Source organism: Trachinotus anak, unplaced genomic scaffold (genome assembly GCF_046630095.1).
Source record: "Trachinotus anak isolate AG129_WGS33_773 ecotype Australia unplaced genomic scaffold, CSIRO_AGI_Tana_v1 ptg000018l, whole genome shotgun sequence".
In the NCBI taxonomy this organism is placed as follows: domain Eukaryota; kingdom Metazoa; phylum Chordata; class Actinopteri; order Carangiformes; family Carangidae; genus Trachinotus; species Trachinotus anak.
In genome coordinates this window covers 2,776,461-2,798,145 of record NW_027273869.1, presented here as the reverse complement: position 1 = coordinate 2,798,145, position 21,685 = coordinate 2,776,461, and the positions used below count along the sequence as shown (strand labels likewise).

At 40.5% G+C, this 21,685-nt stretch overlaps 2 protein-coding genes and 1 non-coding gene across 3 annotated transcripts; all 3 read left to right on the top strand.

Moving 5' to 3' along the window:
* The first annotated feature begins 763 nt into the window (after window positions 1-763).
* Window positions 764-5,625, top strand: ankrd16 (ankyrin repeat domain 16). Its single transcript, XM_071502655.1, has 7 exons — window positions 764-1,223; window positions 2,136-2,356; window positions 2,521-2,563; window positions 2,933-3,041; window positions 3,134-3,295; window positions 3,841-3,919; window positions 5,323-5,625. The coding sequence occupies exons 1-7, from the start codon at window positions 886-888 to the stop codon at window positions 5,484-5,486; spliced, it is 1,116 nt and encodes a 371-aa protein (XP_071358756.1). The 5' UTR covers window positions 764-885; the 3' UTR covers window positions 5,487-5,625.
* On the top strand, window positions 1,329-1,416 carry trnay-gua (transfer RNA tyrosine (anticodon GUA)). Its single transcript is given in 2 exon segments — window positions 1,329-1,365; window positions 1,381-1,416. It is a non-coding gene; the product is annotated as a tRNA-Tyr (tRNA).
* Window positions 5,626-7,176: 1,551 nt separating the features above from the next.
* On the top strand, window positions 7,177-21,188 carry gdi2 (GDP dissociation inhibitor 2). Its single transcript, XM_071501630.1, has 10 exons — window positions 7,177-7,334; window positions 13,842-13,949; window positions 14,209-14,308; window positions 14,648-14,782; window positions 14,978-15,176; window positions 15,296-15,427; window positions 16,324-16,423; window positions 18,160-18,331; window positions 18,852-19,051; window positions 20,030-21,188. Exons 1-10 carry the CDS (start codon window positions 7,290-7,292, stop codon window positions 20,180-20,182), a joined length of 1,344 nt encoding a protein of 447 aa, XP_071357731.1. The 5' UTR covers window positions 7,177-7,289; the 3' UTR covers window positions 20,183-21,188.
* Window positions 21,189-21,685: the final 497 nt, after the last annotated feature.

The following is a 21,685-nucleotide window of genomic DNA, read 5'->3' as shown; positions in this document are numbered from 1 at the left end:
TGAGTCCACATCCTGTGACAAATAACTGATCGGAAACAGTTTTGCCGAGCTAAATTGCACGTCATCGCAAAACTACATTTCCCATAATGCCAATGGTGTCAGTCGGCTCTGCAGGACAACTAAAGCTTAGCCCTTGTTCAAGTTTGGCTCGTCACATTTCTTGGATGCAGTTATATTAGTTTGGTCTCTGTGAATATTTCTGATATTGATCCATAACTTCATAAACTATTTGCTGTTCATCAATGATGCTCATAATAATGCTTTTTCAAAACATTTATCAAATTGTTACACATTCGTTTTATCGATTGCCATAAGTAACTTGTTAAATTATTTTAAAATGAGTTTTACAACCAAAAAGTCTATTATCATATACTGTAAGTTGTATGCTTTAATAAATGTTTTGTAATTCGGATACATATGTGCAGTCCTTTTGCCGACCCTACAATTATTTAATTAATTGTTTAAAAAAAAAAAAAAAAAAAAAATATATATATATATATATATATATATATATATATATATATATATATATATATTCATTATGTTGAACTTATTATATAAATTAATACCTGGAATACCTGAGTATTCCAGTAATGTTAATATGATGTATTTATTATTATAGTCATAATTATAAAATATATATATATTTCTGTTTGTTTCATGTATTCTTGTATTGCTTTACCTATGTGAAGATAGTACAGTGTAAGGTCATGGTTGGCCATTTCATTTTTTGCATCGCTGTGGTAAAAAAAAACCCAAAAACAAAACGGTAAGCGCCTGTGTGCAGCAGCATGTCCTCCGGCAGTCCGGGGTCCGGGTTTGCTCTCTGTGGCCGGCCGCTCTGTCTCTCTGTGCTCCGGAAGCAGCCCTCAGCCTCCGCTCAGCATGGACGACAACTATTTAAAGCCGCTGGTGAAGCTCACTCAGGACGGACACTTACGCTCTCTGGAGAAACAGGTAAGGTCAGGCGGCTCGGCGGCGGTTCAGACCGTCAGCAGCAAACACTTCGGCCGGTCAGGAGACACCTTGCTGCACTACGCCGCTAGACATGGACACCTGGACATTGTGGAGTATCTGATCAAGTGTGTAGGCGTGGATGTGGAGGTGTACAACAACGACTACAAGAGGCCGCTGCATGAAGCTGCATCCATGGGTCACAAGGCTTGTGTGAGCTACCTGCTCCGGGAGGGAGCCAAGGTGGACAGTCTAAAGAAGGCTGACTGGTGAGAACGACTGTAATTGGTATTTTAACCTGTCAACTACGAAATTGACTCACAGCGCCCCCTTTTGGATATAAGAACCAATGATAGTGGTTGGTGTTGCATCTCCCTTCGATAGCTCAGTTGGTAGAGCGGAGGACTGTAGTGGCTTGATGCTGAAATCCTTAGGTCGCTGGTTCGAATCCGGCTCGAAGGAGAAATTTTTTCATTCACAGGCGATAATAAACTGTTTTACGAAACATCCACGGAACTCTTGATCAATAGGTGGAATAAACAAACTAAACAGCGACAAGGAAACAAAGAACGGCTTAAATAGGCTTATCGCTACCAGCCGAGTGTGTAGCCCTCCTACCGCGGTGTATACGAGTCACAGACCGAAGCACTTACATCAGAGGGAAAAATACGTTTTAAACCAGTTGTGACTGTTTCCTGGTCCAAGGTGATCGATGTGAATTCCCGACCTCAACAAAATAAACTTAGGACTACTAGAAAAAACCCCAGTTAGATACATATATATCACTTATAGTGAGATACATATATTAATGTTGTGTCCCATTACTCTATAATACATGATAGGATTGTCAGTATTGTTACTGTTTTCAAGGCAAAGGGCAGCCACAACAAGTACTCTTTTGATTTAGTTTTTTTCTGTTCTACATTTTGTATGAAGTTAATAATTAATTAATAAAAACTATTCATCACATTATTTTCTAAAGCAGCTTTATGACATTTTTCACAAGCACATGCAACTTTTGCACAGTTGTGTATAAACTACATGAACTGTAATTTCCAGATAACTATCCTTAAAAATATACTTCTTTGTATTTGCTTGTAAGCTTGTAATGTAACTGCCAGCCTCAGGAGATGCTACTTGGGTAGAGGAGGTGACAGTGCTCTCTCTCTCTCCTCTCTCAGGACTCCTCTGATGATGGCCTGCACTCGGAGGAACCTTGACGTGATCCAGGAGCTGCTGTGTCACGGTGCCGACCCCGCGCTGAGAAACAAGGACGGCTGGAACTCATTCCACATCGCCTGCAGGGAGGGCGATCCCCTGGTCGTGCAACACCTGCTTCTTGTTGCGCCAGATGTGTGGAGGACGGAGAGCAAGACATGCAGGACGCCGCTGCACACTGCAGGTGAAGCATCATCTGCTGTGGATATGTGGTATAGCTTCCAAGATCTAATGAGAACTCAGATTCTGAGAGCACCCAGGGGTGGTTAAACATTTAAGATTGTATGAATTGATAACTGAATAAGGAGTGTCAGATTATAACTCCTGCTCTCTCTGTTGATCATCCAGCGATGCATGGCTGTGAGGAGGTCGTAAGGATCCTGCTGGAGAGGTAGGTACACATTTTATATGGGGAGCACTTCTCCAAAAAACAAATAACACCCAAAGTCAAATTTGTGCAAAGTTTCAATCTAGACCTAGATACTTGCATCTATATTATGTGTATATGTGTGCAGAGTTTAAGGCTCAGAATGCCCTAATATAATAGGAATGGAATGGAATGACAATAATAATAGTCAGTTGTGACCCCGAGGTTGCTAGTTTGATAAATCTGGGTGTGGAAAGTGAAAGGTCAGCACTTACTTTTCTCCTATAACCAAAGCGGAGGTGCTCTTGAGAAAGGTCCTTAACCCCTGACTTCTCCAGTGGTGCTGCTCAGATTTGCAGCTTAAAGCCAACTGTCTAACTGGTCCTCTTCCAGATGTGGCTACACCCCAGACAGCACAGACAGCTGTGGAGTCACTCCTTTGATGGATGCTGTCAGGAACGGACACATCCCTGTGGCCAGGCTGCTTTTAGAAAACCACCAGGTAGAGTACATCTGAAATCAGTAGCGTCTCAGCGCTGATGTAAAAATTCAGATATTTATGCACTGTCACGATCTGATGCGTGTGCGCTGTAGGCGTCTCCAACTGCAGCTGACAAACTCGGGGCTCAGCTGGTGCACCAGGTTGCTGTCACCGGCCAGGAGGAGGCCCTGCGGTTCCTGGTGCAGGACCTCAGTATAGACGTGAACCAGAGAGCGACTGACATCCAGCTCACTGCCCTGCATTACGCTGCCAAGGTGAGATCAGCGACTGTACGCTGATTTACGTGCCACTGTACATGTGTATAATAATTGACACTAGCAGTGAATCACGATTCAAATATAAGCAGAGAAGGACAGTGCCCTTGATTACAAGGATTAATATTAAATAATTCCTCAAACTGTTTTTCATAATCATTGATTTAAACCTTTCTCTGCTTGATTTTGTGTGATTGAAGTTGTTGCACAACATCATCCATCTAACTCTTAGGTCTCTAGAACTGAAACAACATTTTAATTTACGAATTAACTAATGAATTAGCCCTGAATGTATTCAAGTGTGGTTTATTCTACATCCCAGAATCAAACGTGTCAGAGCGCTTGACTCTGTATTGTTAGACCCTCAGCTCCGACAGGGAAAAAACAAAGGCATGAGTGCAACTCCAAGATGGCTGCACATGCCGTACATATACTGCATATACAGAGTAGACAGAAGTGGCTGTGATAAAATTACAATATGGAAGTTTTCATACACCTTATAGTAAATTACAGAAGGCTAATAAACTCTCCTCCCTCGTTTTCAGGAGGGCCACACATCCACTATAAAAACCCTGCTGGAGCTGGGAGCAGATCTTCATGTTCGGGACAAAAAGGGAAGAACTGGTAAGCACTGTAATGTGTTTGCACTTCAGAAATACTTTTACTTTTAACTTATAGCCCCTCAAAACGTGGTTCCAAAATCAGTGTCAGAGTATTTCTCTGTAACATTAAATATCCATGGCTAAATAAGGAACCATAAAAGTTAAAGTCTGGGGGGAAAACACACTTAAATATTATTTATGAAGGGCTTAATACTCAAAACCCATCTAATCTGCATCATCAGGGCTGTGTGGGTGTGGTTTTATATTTAATTTGATGACAGTGGCCTGACATCATTAAGCAAACAAGACCACAACTGTCAACATAAGATTTTACTGAATACTGATTGGTGCTCAGATGGATGTGACGTGTCTTTTTTCATTCTGCTCTGACAACCTAAATCAGTGAGAGAAGCAGAACAGACAGGACTCTCTAATGTGGGATGATCAAAAATGACGGAAAACGTTGTGTGTTTTCTGAGTTTTGCATGTCAATTTGTAGATAAACGGGTGATAATTTTGAGGAAATCAGAAGATAAAAGGTCCTTTTCACATTGTTTTATGGGTTGTTATGTGTTTGTTTCTGTCCTAATTTCATTGGCAACTGTTCATTTTAGAACACTGGAAATCAGCCTGACATGAAACTTGCTGCTGATAGATAGTTGACTGCTGAACAGCATTTTATTCATCTATCATAAAACAAGCCCACCAGAAAAATGATGAATAAATAGGCAAATGACTTGAAAAAGATGATGTGGCTAATTGGCTGATTCTCAAATTTTGTTTGTAGGATCTTCCTCCCTTTGAATCCACCAATATGCTGTTCAATCAGTCTGAGCTTTCATCTGTCTTACCACGTTAAAGGTCACATATTGTATAAAGGTAGATGTCCATGTGTTTCTGATTATAAAGCAGGTCTAGGTTCTATATTAATACTGTGAAAGTATCAAAGCCTCAGTCCACAGAGAAATGCACACAGCCTGTATTCAGAAACTGAGCCTTAAAGCCAGCCGTCAGGATTTCTAGAACTTGTGATGTCACAACAAAGCAGTCGCCGCTCTCAGCCACGCCCCAAGCCCCGCTCCAGAGAGACGCCTGAAACTACATTGAGATGGTTTTTGGTTCTTAAAACCACAGATATATATTTTTATGGATATCAACACTTCAAGTAAGACAAACAAGCGTAAAATATTAGACCTTTAATGAATCAGAATGTGACCAAATAAAAAAAGCTACAAAATGTGTTACTTCTGTCAAACACATTTCAAATCTTTACAAGTTCATTTTCATGTGTTGCCAGGTAAAGATTAGCTGTTGCAACAGTGAGAGCAAATAGATATCCATATACAGTTAAATGAACTGTTATTGTCTGGAAGGTAATAAAAGGAAATCAAACCTTCTTACTCTTCTTTTCTCTTCTCTTCTCAGCTCTTCATATGGCCTGCATCGGGCAGCATGCCGGAGCTGCCAGGATGCTGCTGCAGCTCGGACTCAAAGATTCAGAGGATGCATCCGGCACAACAGCACGGCAGCTCGCCAGGAAACCAGATGTAATGCGAGTGTTTGAATGCAGCTCTCCAGACACATCATAAATGATACCATAACGATACATATTACACATATTTGCAACTGGTCCAATTCATTTAAGTAAAGAAAATAACCGTAAAATATTTAATGTGATTGATGTCTGACGATATAGGTTGTGTGAATAACATTAAATCTCTACCTGTATTGTATGTGCAGTGTATTTTTAAGTGACAGGACTGGGGAGATCAGTATTAATCATATGACTTGAATTAAAAGAGCTATGTGGATTTTTTTGCTATTGCTACACAGCCAGCATTAGCATAAACAACTGTTTACTCAGCTGCCTAGAAGAAATATTGCGAGTTCAGCATCAAACTTGCCAATATGTGTCTCAAATGGCCAGAATCACTTCTTTTCTTCTACTGAAATTAGCATGCTAACCAGCTAGCTCTGGCACTGCGTGTCTTGTTACTGCAATGATGGTTGAAGCTCTTCGCAAGTCAGCATCACCACCACCTGCTGCCAGCAAGGCACCACATTCGGCGGCAGAGACAACTTGCATATAGCTCCTTTAAAGTCTTGTTTTAGTCTGTTACATTGACATTCGCGCGAGTGACTTGGACTGCACTAACTTGAAAAGTATCTCCAAAAATAACTTGAAAAGGCCCCGATGGTTTTTTTTGTCAGAAAACCAACCATGCTGTTATGTGAGCAAGGTACTTTGTGTGGAAAACGCTATGCAGTGAGGTTTAAACACGACTGGACAGATAAGATACGCCCGCCTGCCTGTGTGGGATTTTGTCTGACTGTATTTTGACATCATCATAAACCCTCTGGTTTGCCAGAGCAGTTGCTGAGATGTCTGACACAGAGCAAAACCTAAGCTTTAAACATCAGTAACCACATCTGATAATTCCAGTCTTCTTGGCTGGCTGGTGTGTACTACTATGTATGATAATATTGTGTATGCATGCAAATGTGTATGAATTTAATGTATTTCATGTACATAAAAAATAATATTACTGTGAAACTTTATAGAGAGATTTTCTTAATTTTAGGTTTTATCTTTGCCTTGAATATCTTGATAAGTTTTGGGTCCTGAATAGAAGGTGTTCACTCTTTAGAATGCCTGTGCCACCATTGTCTTTACTTTGTTGGCTGACTGAATGGCCCTTAAACAATCCTGTACAGACTGACTCGGAACCTGAGTAAATAATACAGAGGCTAACTTCATGACTGTCATTAGATTTACTAAACAGGTGTGTCAGTGCTTGCTGTGCAAACGGTGAAGTGAGACGTTGCATTATACACGATTACTCTTCCCCTTATGATGGAAATCTTGATGTTAGATGATAAAGCCTCCCTGCTAAAACAGATATTTTAAAATAAATAAAACATCAGTGAATGATGGTGACGGGTGCAGAGTGGGAGTTAAACTCAGAATATTCAACAAAAAATATAATGATAATAAATAACCTATTATGCTATTTTTCATTATAGGTCAGATAAACCAATAAAACTTTTAAGATTTATTTTAGAAGTGTTGTGTATTAGAGTGAGAATTAAAGGTTTCCATTTCTAACATGTCAATTCGCCATACATGGTCTCTCTTGGTATTTTGTGCCCCTTGCACCTATGCGAAAGGGGAGCAATAGTAAGGACACAAGACAGATTGTTTTAATTCATGTACTGAATTGTACCAAGTTGCCAATCGGACACTTTGCGCCGCCCCCGTAGGTGATTGACAGCTGAGAAGCCCCGCCCCTGAGGCGCCTGACGCTGAACCGCAGCCCCTTCTCATTTCCACTCCCGCAGGTCTCCATTTTCTTTCCCGATATTCAGAAGCAGAGGAGAAAAGATTTGGAAAAATGAATGAAGAATACGACGTTATCGTTCTGGGCACCGGACTCACGGTGAGAAAGAATCCAGCGACGTAGTCCGCAGCGTTGAAGTGATTTGCAACCTGTTACCATCGCAGTTAGCACTTGACAGTTTGGCTCTGAGCTAACTGGGCCTAATCAGCAGGGCTAGCGCTAAGTAGCTAGCTTAGCCGCTAACTCACTGTGAGCGTCAGTTAATGGAAACTGTGAGCTAAGTAGCGAACGCTAACTGTTAGCACTGTGCTATCTGCAACCGCTATCAAGTGCCTGAAAAGATTCGCGATACCAGCTGTTACCTTCACAAAAAAGTTCAAGCTCTCTATCTGTTGCTGTGGCTAGTGGATATTCTGTCTACTCTGGATGTAGTAAACCCAGTTGGTCAACCGGTTACTTGGAAGTTGAGCGCCAATTCGAGCAGCTTTTCTCCGTCAAGATAAGATTATAACCCGGATGATTAGTCCGCTAACGTTAGCCGACCTAAATTAAGCTAACTAAAGAGCCTGTAAACGAAGGCATAACGACGTGTCACAGCTTCATCAATTTATGTTTTGTACACGGTGCCTGGTTGTTGACTGAATTTTAGTCCATGTGTATTTTAGCAAAGGTAACCACTTTTCAAGCTGTTGTAAATTTACGTTCAGGCGCTCAACAGGCTGACGAGTTGAATAAAGTTACCCACAAGTTTAATCAAGCGAACCGTTTACAAACCATCGGCACTTTAATAACCTACATGACAAAGTATTTGGGGGAAAGGACGGGCTGGCTGCTTATCCTAAATAGCTGAATTACTGTGGACCATGCGACTCGTAGTTGGAAACTTGAGCAACAGATTATTAACCAGCAACTTGAGGTTGAACTTCATCGGGTCGTTTGCACTTGCACCCTGAAGAGTCGAACATAGCTGATGCAGTATAATGTGAGGTGGCAGTGTTTGAGCTGTTTGCGTGAATGTAAGGTTTGTTTACCCGGAAATTAACTGTGTCAGCAGGAGCCATGCCAAAGCCTCACACACAAAATGATACTCTCTGACAGGCCTCCTGACTGTCAACTTTACATGGCATAAGCATGTCCTGCAAATCTCGTGATGACTTTATTGCAGGCCATAGGCCAGTTTCCTGTCAACTCCAAAGGACTAAATTCATAGCACTTCCTGTACTGTTCTTAATCTTGAAAAACTTAGTACACCCCTTTAATGCAAATAATGTCTGCAACTCAACTCAGCCTTGTTATATTTTTTTAGTATATCTTTATGACAACAAAATAATTCCGTGCTAGTCTCAGAACAGGCAGAGGCAGCAGGGCAAAAGCAGCTAAGTAGAAAGGGGGTTGGTTAAAATTTGGTGGGCAGGGTGTTGATTTAGCTCACATTTGGGTGTGGTTCCACCAAGACTGAGGAACCGAAAGTACTCCGGACATACTCTGCAAGCAAGCAAGGGCTAGACTGACTGGCAGCCAGTCTGAAAAGCCCTGCAGATGGAGGCTGAGGCGTTACAGTGTAGTTTCACATGGTTTTAGTTCCCTTATGCAAAGCAGTGACTTCACTTCTGTAAGTCTGACAGCTTCCCCTTTCATGCTTCATAACAACACTAGCACTGCTATGTCTACTAATTTAAAAGGTAAAACAGAAATCAGATATGCCTACAATTAAAACTCTAAACAGAGTTGCTCCAGCTTAGTATCTGTAAGTGATTTTACCCACATCAGATCATACCACAAGGCAGTATCCACTCATTTTGTTTATTCTCGTTACATTTTGCAAGGCCTTAATATGAAAGAAACCCTTATTTACGCAATGCTGCATTTCAGGGGAACTAGTTTTATGTTCTTTAATGGAACATGATCTGCCACTAATGACAACTTATGTCTTTTTAGAATTGTCTAATTCATTCATCTTGCTACTGTGTACAGAATAGAGATTATTAGTCCAGCTTGATAGTTTAGCATCAGTCACTGCAACAGCAGCACCTGATGCAAAATGTAATGGTGTTGTGGGAAAAATTAGTGAATTAAAAATATTTTACTTCCACGAGGAAAAAACTAACTACAATGCGGTGGAATAATATTCTACCAAAATTTGAATTTCTACATTCAGAACGTAACTATTCTGAAAATATTTCAACACTCATGTATGGGCCGAAACAGTTAGTCTGTTAATTGATTAGCTGATCTCCAGAAAATTATTTGACAACCATTTTCATAATTGATTAATCCTGAAATAACTTTTCAAGCAAAAATGCCAGACGTTCTCTAGTTCCAGCTCCTTAAACATGAGGATTTGTTGCTCATCTTTATATTATGTGATATTAAATTGATTATCTTTGGTCTATAGAAAAAACAAGATAATTGAATTTCATTTTGGGCTTTTGGAGTACTTACAGTCTTACAGTTATACTGAAGTGTATAAAGTAGTATTGCTAATTCTTTTCGCAGTACTAAAGTACAGCTGCTGCTGGCTTTGTGTCCATCAAAATGGTGTTAAAGGAAATAGGTCCAATGCGTGCTGTCACTTACAATATAACGAGTAGGAAAGTGCAGCGTGTATAGAAGTTTCAATCACTAAAAATGTACAAATTATAAAGATTTGTATTACTAACTTAATGTCAACCTTATACTGCCATAACCCACTGTACATTCATAAAAATCCACTCCTCTGAAGCCAGCGTATCCCTGTCATCATATTTTATAAGCTTATCACATGGTTTGCATGTAAATCTTTAATCAGCTGTGGAACAGATGAATGCAGTGATGTAAAAAGGGCATTAAAGTACAGTTTACAGTTCATTTTATACTGTACAGTACAATGCATAATAAAAAAGACAAAATAGAAATATTTGATCAAAGCATTGCAAATTCAAAACTGTTTTAAGGCATAGTGATTGAGTGAATGTACTTAGGGTGGCAACTAAAAATTATTTTCATCATTGATTTTCAAAATTTGTGATCTATAAACTAATTGTTGTTTTAAAGTGTTAAAGTGGAGACAGTTTTCCAGATGTGCAAGATGGAAACATGTAGAAAATGTAGCTGAAACATTTGCAGGTGTCTTTTTTTGCCCAGCCAACAGTTCAGAGATATTCAAACATAGTAAAGCAGCAGATCCTCGCATTGGAGAAACTGGAAAGAGGGAATGTGAGAATTTTTCCTGATAAATGGCCGCAGATTGATTTTTTTGCTCTGTACTTGTGTTGATTTCATATAATTTCTTGCTTCACTGAGCCCAGCGGATTGAAGACCAACAGATTTGTGTGACCTAAAACTGTTTAAAGTGTGTTAAGGGTTTTCAGTGCAGTAAATCAGAGCTTGTACGTTCATGCTGTGATTGTGATGTCCTGTCATGTGATTGTGATCTTTCTGAACTGCAGAGACTCATCCAGCTTTTGCTGTCTGTGTTGGACTTTGCTGCCTCTCACCCGCTCTCAGATTTTTATGGGTTTTATGTGTTAAAAATTGAACTGGGACTTTGCCTCTGCTCCTAATTTGGCTTAATTTTCTGCCTGACTGTATAGTGGATCAGTTTGTTTTCCTCTGTCAGCATGGCTACTACCATCTGGCTGAGGTAGTGATGACTAGGCTGCCTCCGGCTCTGTGTCAAAGCCTGTATTTATATAAGCAGCAGCAGGTCAGTTTCAGTCACATGTCAACTGCAAGGAGTGACAGTGACACACCAGAACAGCTCTGTCTTCCACAGGGATTTATCTGTAGCCATACTGTGTGTCCTTCACGTCAATGGTATTGCAGCGTCATACAGTAGATGAAACATTTACGGATAGACATGATCCGATTTCACTGCAGTGCGTTATTTTGGGAGAGTACCTATGTTGAAGCTAGCGCTGAGGTTTCCTGGGCCACGTCCTGTGAACAGACAATATGACTGATGTTCACACAGGAAAAACAGCTAAAAGAGAGTGTTGAAGACCGTCGACTGAAGGCGGTGTTAAGTGTGGACGAAGATTTATTGAAAAAGTTATGGACTGAGGCACCTATACCATAACAACAAGTGCAAGTTCAAAATGCATGTTACACTGTGCAAGATAGGTGTGATAAAGTCTTTGTCGCAGTTTATATCAGGTAAATAAATATCAGTTTCAAGGTATGTCAGACTGTGCAATGAATCTCGAATTGTGGCACTAAAATGCAAATAAAAAAAAAAGAAAATGTAGCAAAACCATAATGAAGCCTTGGCCTTAGCACTAGTGCTCCAATGCTTAAAAAAAAAAAAAACTTAATACAAGAGGTCTTTTTGCAAAGTGAATTATAGGTAACTATGTTTTCAGCTTGTCAGTGTATTCTGGATTCTTTTGGTTCGTAAGTGCAGGGCATTGCCCAACGGTACCATTGTGAAAAATTTGTGCTAAATTTCTGACATTTTCATAGTTTTTGCATAGCTGGACTTCTAACTCATAGTACAGTCTAAGACCAGCATGTGATTTGATTGAAGACCAAAGATTTCACACCAGCCCAAAGAAATCGCAGCGTTAAAGGCTGTTAGGTTAGAGCACTGAGGTCCAAACTGTCCTTTAATGGATGTGACCTCCCTTTTCTCTTCTGTATGGATGAAGACTACACATTCTGTAAAGACTCATGACATGTGGTTTAAGTTAAAGAGAGGGTTGTACTTTGTCTAGAAATGTAACAAATTGAGTAACAGGTTTTTGTGGTAAACAAAATGGTAAACAAACAAAAAGTTAGTTGTCACAGCTTTTTAACATTCAAGCTTGAGCTTACTTTACTGTTACTCTGTGGTCTGCTCTTTTCTCTGTGTCCAATTTCCCATTTTCTACTGTTGGTGTTTATCAGTTTGTGGAAATGATTAATGAAGGTTTGGTGAAAATGAAAAAAAATTGTCCCTTTCAGGACTGTATTGTCTGTAATGAGAGAGAACAGTCAGCAGTGCGCTTTCAGGGTCGACACTGAGCTTTCACTCACCATAATGAAATAGGTGTGGAGTGGAGACAAACAAATTGGAGGAACCATGTCACTTCCTGTTAGAACAGACTGTGCACAGAGGTAGTGTAGTTGACAGCACCCTGTGAAAGTAAGGATGCCTTTTTTTTTTTAAATCGTGCTAAACAAGTTATACCACATACTGTGAGAGTATTGCCTGTCATTCAGTAGTAAAAGTCCACACAGTCACATGATACACACTGTGTTTTCTTGCATCTACAAGCCCGCTGCTGTAATCGGATTAAAGCCTTTGGCCGTTGGGAATTCCAGACTCTGGCAAACATGCACATTTTCCCTCATCATTACCAATCCCCAAAAAGTTCAAGTTAACTGTGGAAGCTGTGACAATCCTCACAGCTCCTCAGAAACATGGCAGACATTATGATGGCACATAGATACTTTTTTTGTCTTTATTGGACAGTCCATAATGTAGAAAAAGATGGGACACTAGGGGAGAGAGTAAGTGCATCGCTTGCAACAGAGGTTCTTCACTGGAACAGAACAGAGGATGTTGAGGTTATGTGGTATGTGTCTTGACATCTCGTCTGTCAGTTTACCTCAGTTCATTGATATTCAACTTTATCTGCAGTGGCCTTACAGACGGGTTTCTGAGGTCAGTGGTGAGGTGCATGTGCAGGCAGGGAGCAGAAAACAACCAAAAATGACAGAGCAACATGAAAAGTTGCTTTTGTGCCTAAAATTGCACGAATTGCAAAAGGATGTGTGGAAAAAGCTGATAAATTAATATTGCAAAGGCTCTGTGTTTGACATGTTTCATATTAGCTATCAGAGTTGTCTATCAAAGAGATAAGATAAAACATTAGATTTATATAAAATGGAAATTTGTCTGGCAACACTAGAAACACAAAAACTTATACACAAAATGCACAAAATACAGTGGAGGTGGTTTAGAAAAAACGCTATACAATGCAAGGGTGGTGTTGCATGTAAATGTAAAACTGAAAATCTCTTTATATTAAGATAATTTGACACTGTTAATGTTTTCTATCCCGATACTACACGCTCATTCTCAACGGTTTAAATAGGAAGCTCAGATGCAACAGGGATAGCTTTAATGGCACAGTAGTATAGACAAATCTATAATTTTTCACTGTATATGTAATAACACCTAACTGAGATTATTTTCAGTGTCACTGAATAGTGGTGTCGTTTCTCTATCATGGCAGAGATGAGTTGCTGACCAAAACAAGTATTATGTGGTGCTGTGACTGTCTGCAGAGGACTTTGCACAACAGTGGGTGTTCCAGTGATCTGTTCCAACTGGACCAGCCCACTGAAGCCAAAACCTTTCATCCATACAGATCAGAGGATTAAAAGCCACAGTCGTGCCAGACAGGGTTCACATTTGTCCATTTATTTGAAAGTGGTGGATGGTGTGACGACTGGAACGAGTTTAATGCATTTAATCACAGTGACAAAACAGACAGAGAGAATCTGCCTCATGTTTAATAAGATCAAAGATGGCTGGCATGTATGTTGGTACAGGTGGGGTGCAGGTTGGGTAGAATTTAATGGGAGTGGCCTGGTAACCTGTTCATGTTGGTCTTATTCCCCCTTTTTTTTTTCTCCCAACAGGAATGCATTCTATCAGGCATTATGTCAGTGAAGGGGAAGAAGGTTCTGCACATGGACCGCAACTCCTACTATGGAGCAGAGAGTGCATCCATCACACCGCTTGAAGATGTGAGTTGGCTTTGTGACACGGGGGGGGGGGGTCCTGTTTGGTTTGGAATAAAGACTTTAAGAAGAGACTGTGGCACGGTGATAAATAAACATCTTTACACTTTACTTTGTGTGTTTATAACATGGTGGATTATACTTGAGCCAAACATACGTCCATCCTAACCTCCAGCTTAGTCAAACATTTTTGTGAAGTAGTATTTCCTGACTTACTGAAGTAAACCCAGCTCTAATGGTTACCTTGCTTCATGACTCCACACAGCTCTACAAGCGCTTCAACCTTCCTGGCAGCCCTCCTGAGTCAATGGGAAAAGGCCGGGATTGGAATGTGGACCTCATCCCTAAATTCCTTATGGCCAATGGTACACTGACATCACCCATATATATATCATATGCAGCTTTAGCTTGAGATCTAGACCTCTGATCTTATCTGCAATTTGATCTTTGTTTCATAGCAGGGCTGTGACTTTAAGCTTAGTTAGTACTTTATTTTGCTTTCTGGAAAAGAACTGTCATAGTTAAAACAAGGTTTAATATTTAAAATACATTTAAGTATCAGAGTTAACACTTGATATCTAGAAACGATCAAGAAAGGGGCAAAAATAATAAGGATGTTGATGTTTGATGAATGTTTCCATGAATGAAGTAACATTTGGTGTTTTTGTGGAGGTAACGGTGATGTCTGCGTCTCCCTCTCTCAGGTCAGCTGGTCCGCATGCTGCTGATTACACAGGTGACTCGCTACCTGGACTTCAAAGTGATTGAAGGCAGTTACGTGTACAAGGGTGGAAAAATCTATAAAGTCCCCTCCACTGAGACTGAGGCTCTGGCATCCAGTAAGTTATTGGAGAATGTGGTGAAAAGTGACTGAACATGGAATATAAAGAATCTGTGGACAGCTCAACACAATTGTTTTTTGCTCAACACTCTCACCTGCTGGCTGTATGTAGCACTGATGTTGTAAAGCTTGCTTTCCTCTCACTCTGTTGCTCTCGGGTCTGCTCAAAGTCTAAACTCTTGCTCTTCTAAAGGTCTGATGGGCTTGTTTGAGAAACGGCGCTTCAGAAAGTTTCTGCTCTTCATCGCCAACTTTGACGAGAATGACCCCAAAACCATGGAAGGCGTCGACCCCAACAAGACGACGATGAGGGCCATTTTCCAAAAGTTCAGCCTCGGACAGGAAGTCATAGACTTCACTGGCCACTCCCTCGCCCTGTACCGCACAGATGAGTCAGTGGTTTTTGTTTGATCAGTTATTTTTATATCTTAAGTGCATGTGACTGTGATGCTGTGCTCCCCAGCCTCAATGAATTGAGAGTTTTAAATGGTCTCCATCTCTTTTCACTCAGTTACCTGGATCAACCTTGCATCGAGACGATAAACAGGATAAAGCTTTACAGTGAGTCTCTGGCCAGATACGGCAAGAGCCCATACCTCTACCCCCTGTACGGTCTGGGAGAACTGCCACAAGGCTTTGCCAGGTAGGGGGTGACCTGTATGACTGTATGACTATGTGAAATGTTTATATGTTGTGTCAGTGCACTGTTCGCACAAGGACTTTTAACTGCTCACATCACACAAAGCTCAAAGTTCCAGTCACTGCAAAGGAGCAGAACAAGGAAGTAAAAGTCTGATGCAGACTCCTGTTTGCAGTTCCTCTGCAGTTTCATTTATTTCATGTTAATTAACAGTAACGTTGGTGATATTGATACTACTGACACAGTACAGCTCAACTCTCATTTATGCTCAGCAGTAGATACAGATGTCACAGTTACAGTCTCCTCACCGCATTCACTTCATCTGTGCTTATGCACGTTTTCTGAAAGCTTAGGGATACAGACAAAGCGGAGCAGTACCACAGGAAATCATGGGCAAGTGTAGCTGCTAGTTCAAAAGAGACATAAACGAAGAACTTAAGCAAAATAAAAATGGCTGACCTTTCTGAAGCAAGGTTACAACGCTTCCTCTGACCTTGCTGCCCTTTAGTGGACGTGGGGCTTAAAAACTGTTAGAACAGCAACTACTGCTGGACTGTATTAATGTTCACTGTGAGACGGGTCTGTACCTGGAAGTTAAGTATTGTCAGCAGAGATGCTGAAAGGACAAAGAAAAATAAACTTTGTGCTTTTTAATTGTTGTCATTCAATCATTGTGTATTTTATGATACCACACAAGGTTTCACACAAAATACACACAAACTCTGCTTTTGTTCCCCTGTACAGAAAAATATTGTAGCCTAAATATTGATTCAGTATTAAACACAGTCTAGTGTGATGGTATTGATATTGGATGAGTTCATATAGCACACTAACATTCATTCAGCTCTCATCTTTTGATAATAGGAAGTAACATTTGCCAAATTGTGTTTGCGTTCTAGGCTGAGTGCGATCTACGGTGGGACATATATGTTGAACAAGCCCATTGAAGAGATCGTGGTGGAGAATGGGAAGGTGGTGGGGGTCAAGTCTGAAGGAGAGGTGAGCGTTTTGGTCTTGAGATATTGGATTGGTGGCACTGGAGACATGTTGTGTGTGTTTGTGTGGCCTGCTATTCAGACAGGTCTGTGGCCAAAAGTGAGAGAGTTTGAAAACAGTAAAATAAGGTGTTCTAATATAAGATTTACTTCATTTGAACCCTTGTGGTTTTATCTTCCTGGACGGGTCTTAATCTGCCTGGACAGGCTGCCCTAGTAGACCCTGGGACACACTGGGAAGGAGGGGTTCTTGCCACCATTAGTTGTCTCTGTCATGTGTCCACTTGTGGTGATAAGTGACCAGACAGCAGCTGGTGGTCCTATGACCTCATTAATTGGTGCGTTACCTCGTGATTTGAATCTCAGCGCAGAGATGGAATTAAATCACACTTTGGATTTAGCCTCTGCTAACAGCTTTAGCAATGTTTGTTAACTATCTGTGTGTCCATTGGAATTTAGTAATAAATTATTAAATATTTTTACTGCCCACCCACACAGATACTGCACCAATCAAATTACCATTGTTGACAGTGTGAAAGGGAACCACAAATTTCTTCTTTGCTTCTTACAGTTTTGACCAAATAAGAACACATCAAAATAAATCCCATGGAGACTCACTGAACACTTTTTTAGTAACACCACACTAACACTGGGTAGTTCCTCCCTTTGCTCTCAGACAGCCTCAGCTCTTGATGTCATTGATTCCACCAGATGTTGGAAACTTTCCTCTGAGACTCTGCTCCATGTTGACTTGATTACATCACATCATTTCTGCAGATTTATGAGCTGCACGTTCATGCTGCCAATCACCTGTTCTACCACATCCCAAAGGTTTTCTACTGGATTCAGACCTGAACTCACTGTAATGTTGATGAGACCAGTTTGAGACGACTTTAGCTTTGTGACATGGAGCATTATCCTGCAGGAAGTAGCCATGAGAAGATGGTGAACTGAAAGGATGAACATGGTCAGCAACAATACTCAGACTGTGGTGTTCATACCATGATTGATTGGTATTAAGGGCCTAAAGTGAGCCAAGAAAACATTCTTCGCACCATTATACCATCTGACTGTTGACACAAGGCAGGATGGTTTATAACGCTACAATTTTCCAGTCTTCAACTGTCCAGTTTTTGTGATTCAAGTTATTGGCTGAAAGGAGTGGAACCTGACATGGTCTTCTGCTATTGTAGTCCATCCACCTCAAGGTTGGATGTGTTGTGCTTCTGAGGTTTGTTTCAGCTCACCACAGTTGTACAGAGTGGTTATCTGAGTGACCGTGGCTTTTCTGTCACCTCCAACCAGTCTGTCCATTCTGCTCTGACCAGTCTCATCAACAAGGTGTTTGCTCCACAGAGCTGCTGCTCACTGGATGGTTTTTCTTTTTGGCTTCATTCTGAGTGAAAACTCCAGAGACTCATTCAAAGCAGCATCTGACACCAACAATCATGAGATCACAAGTTTTCCTCGCTCTGGTATTTGATGTGAACATGAACTGAAGCTCTGCATCGTTTTATGCACTGCATTACTGCCACATGATTGGCTGATGGATAATTGCATGAATAAGGAGGTGTGCAGGTGTTCCTAATAAAGTGCTCAGTGAGTGTATACTGATGTTGGGCAAGTTATTAGAGGAAAAAAATATCTGCACAATCACACATCATCCACTCCACTTCTCCAGGAATTAAACCACCTCCTCCTTCTTCTTCTCTGACCTTTGTCTGTGTTTGCCCACCACAGATCGCCAGGTGCAAGCAGCTGATCTGCGACCCCAGTTATGTCATGGACCGCACCAACAAAGTGGGTCAGGTGATAAGAGTCATCTGTATCCTGAGTCACCCCATCGCCAACACCGGCGACATCAACTCCTGCCAGATCATTATCCCCCAGAATCAGGTCAACAGGAAGCACGGTGAGCACACAGGGGACACAAACACACTGCAGTGTTTCGTTTCTTTATGATCTTAGATAGAGATTGGCCTGAACATGGCTGATTCCTCAGTCAGATGAAAACAGAAAAGTTGTACTGCAGGTAAGCAGAGGAAAAGGATAGTTTAGGATTATTTTAAGAGTTGTGTATGCAAATGACAACAATTCTTGAGAAAAATACACACATCACGAATATTCAAGGTATTGACTGCCTCGGAGAGTTGCATCTTTTTACTTCTAGTGCACAATATTATGTCCATTCCTATCACTTATTTGAAGTAGCCACAAAGATGCATATAAATGTGGCAGCTGCTAAAATGTATTAACCACTTTTAGCATTATTCTTTGCTTTAAATGTCTAAAACAACAGAAGTGGTGGTTAATGTGGCATCTTTTCGTTTGAACAGATTTAGAATAGACAGTACATAGACAGTATGCTGAGTCAAAGTGGTAGCGTAGACATAACATAGACATAATTTACTGTAGTTTTCTCCTCTTTCCAGACATCTACGTTTGTATGATCTCCTTCGCTCACAACGTGGCAGCACAGGGTAAATACATCGCCATCGTCAGCACTACAGTGGAGACGAACAACCCTGAGAAAGAGATCAAGCCAGCCTTGGACCTACTGGAGCCCATCGAGCAGAAGTTTGTCAGCATTAGTGACCAGTATGCACCCACTGACATGGGCACTGACAGCCAGGTACGGCCACAGAGAAAATATCAAACATAAATATAAAACAGCTGTTGCATGTTTTATCCCATGAGCTGTCAGCAGGATCCATTTGGATCATATCTGATACCTTCAGCTTTAATCATCACATATTATTATTACTAACACTACTAAAAGGAACACACTAAGTACAGTGTCCCAATTGAATGTAGAACAATAAAAAAGTAATTGCAGTTATTCCAATAAAGCAGCTTTTATCACTAAATGTGAACTACAATAAAGTGATCCTGTTTTTTAGATGCATGTTGGGCCAGAGACTAGTTTCATGTCATTCTCCATGTCTCCTCCCTTCTTTCCTTACTGCTCACTACTGTCACAGCTCTAATAACAAAAGCATGGGGAGTGTTTCTATCCATATAGACAACCAAGGAATTCAATCTATAAACTTGTGGGATTCTTTCTTAAAGACAGGATATAATGTCAACTATATGAGATTTGTTGTACATGAAGTAACTATGCAGTGTTGGGTATTTAAAATCACATTCACTAAATATGCCCAAAAATTCCTTATACTGCACTGTAACATATATCAGATTTTGTGTGTGTGTGTGTGTGGTAAGTATACTAGCGCAACCTGATAACCTAAATAAGTAAAAATAAATAAGAAACTAAAGGCAAATAATTCACATTCTGCATTACATAGATATATTTTTTTAGTTTAGTAGACATTTTTTTTTACAGCCCTCCACAAATTGATAAATTATTTTAGCATTTAATGTAACGTTGATGAATTTGCTGGTACGTTAAAATATGCCATCTTTGCACCCTTGTGTTGTTTTGCTGCCATTGTGTGTGTGCTGGGGAAGTTGTCAGCAATATGGCCGGCACAGGAAACACTTGTGTCCTGTTTCCTTTCAAAAACAAACAAAAAACAAGCTGCTACTCAACAGAAGATTTGAAACGAATCAACTTGAATAATTACTGTAAACATTTTGTGTTTTTATCCAGATTTTTATCTCCCGCACATATGATGCCACAACTCACTTTGAGACCACCTGTGATGACATCAAGGACATCTACCGGAGGATGACGGGCTCAGACTTTGACTTTGCTGAGATGGAGCGCAGGAAGCAGGACATCTTCGGTGACGCCGCAGAGTAGAGGCGAAGAGTCTGCATCACTCCTGATTATCAAAGACGACGCTGCCGACAACTGAAATCTTACAAAAAATAGAAAACCTACACAAAAATGTACACACCAATGGGCCGGCTGTTTATCCCAGTATATGGTCTGCCCATTGAGGAAATTCATGATATATAGAGAGATATGATATAGTATTGTTGGATAGGGTTCAGGGAGCGAGCTATGCTTTTTCAAACCACATTAAGATGGATGGTTATGCCTAATACACAGTAATTACCCTACATTCTGCTGCTTCATCACGTCAAGATGATGCATAGTCCAAAGATGCCAAATAAAATCACAATTCATAATCAGTAGTATCTGACAGAGTGTGTGTGTGGAGGGGAATCCAATTTTTCTGTCATTGTATGAAAGGTGTTCAGAAGAAATATGATATCTGCACATAAGGTATTTTTCCATGTCAGGGTGCAAGAGAAGTGGCTTGGTTTTGTGCGTCTGAATAAAATCATGAGCAGCTGAGTGTTCCTCGCAGGGTCAGGCCCATCAACAGCAGTCAGCCAGCCATGTGAGGTGGCGCCTCAGCTGCCAGCTTAACCTGTCAGATTTTTTTGAATTTAAGTGGTTTATGGGCGTGTTGGCTTGATATTATTGTGTCTTTACCCCCTATGTTGTATAATCTCCAGCACAGCTAGACAGCAAACTGTAAACTAAGCCACAGGGTGACTGTAGACCAGCATAAACTACCTGAACCTGTTTTCAACAGTCAGTTAATATAACACATAAGTGGAGATGTATTAGTTCTTGTATTATGCAAAAATGATGGAAAACTCGAGCATTGACATCAGATTGATGGGACGTGTGGTTGACTGTAATTGCTTAAGAAGGACCAAATGTGTACTGCAGCAGTATTGAATTGATGAGAGCCCTGTGATATCTTCTGTTTTCAACAACTGTTAAAAAACATCTTGGGCTCAAATGATTTCTGTACTGCAAAGTAAAAAAACAACTTTGTCAAAAACAAAAACTGTGTTTGATTCATTTATTGTTTTTTTTACAATTCATCCAGTGTGTGAGGTGATGAGCCTCTCTTCTGATTGGCTTACTATGTTCTGAGTGATCCAATAAATATATAGTACATTTCAGGTAAACGCTCAGATGAACCAAATCCTGCATGGTTGGATGGTAGGGGGCGTGGCTGAGGGCAGTGACTGTTTTGTTGTGACATCACAAAGTTACAGAAGTCCTGACTTCTGGTTTTAAGGCTCAGTTTCTGAATACAGGCTGTGTGCATTTCTCTGTGGACTGAGGCTTTGATACTTTCACAGTATTAATATAGAACCTAGACCTGATCTATAATCAAAAACACATGGACATCTACCTTTAGGCCTTATGGGACCCTTCAGTTCCAGATATGTCTAGCAGGTCTCACTCGATACAAACACTTAATGACAGCACATATAAAAATAAGTTTGGTGAGTTATATAAATGGTGTTCTCATATAAAAGATGTCTTCTGTATGAC

Bases quoted from the DNA above. Each gene is read 5' to 3' on its own strand.
- gdi2 (XM_071501630.1), top strand. From the start codon at position 7,290: ATGAATGAAGAATACGACGTTATCGTTCTGGGCACCGGACTCACG. The intron at 14,783-14,977 runs GTAAGTTATTGG...GCTCTTCTAAAG, and splicing joins GACTGAGGCTCTGGCATCCA to GTCTGATGGGCTTGTTTGAG. The intron at 15,177-15,295 runs GTCAGTGGTTTT...CTTTTCACTCAG, and splicing joins GCCCTGTACCGCACAGATGA to TTACCTGGATCAACCTTGCA.
- ankrd16 (XM_071502655.1), top strand. From the start codon at position 886: ATGGACGACAACTATTTAAAGCCGCTGGTGAAGCTCACTCAGGACGGA. The intron at 1,224-2,135 runs GTGAGAACGACT...CTCCTCTCTCAG, and splicing joins AGTCTAAAGAAGGCTGACTG to GACTCCTCTGATGATGGCCT. The intron at 3,296-3,840 runs GTGAGATCAGCG...CCTCGTTTTCAG, and splicing joins CCCTGCATTACGCTGCCAAG to GAGGGCCACACATCCACTAT.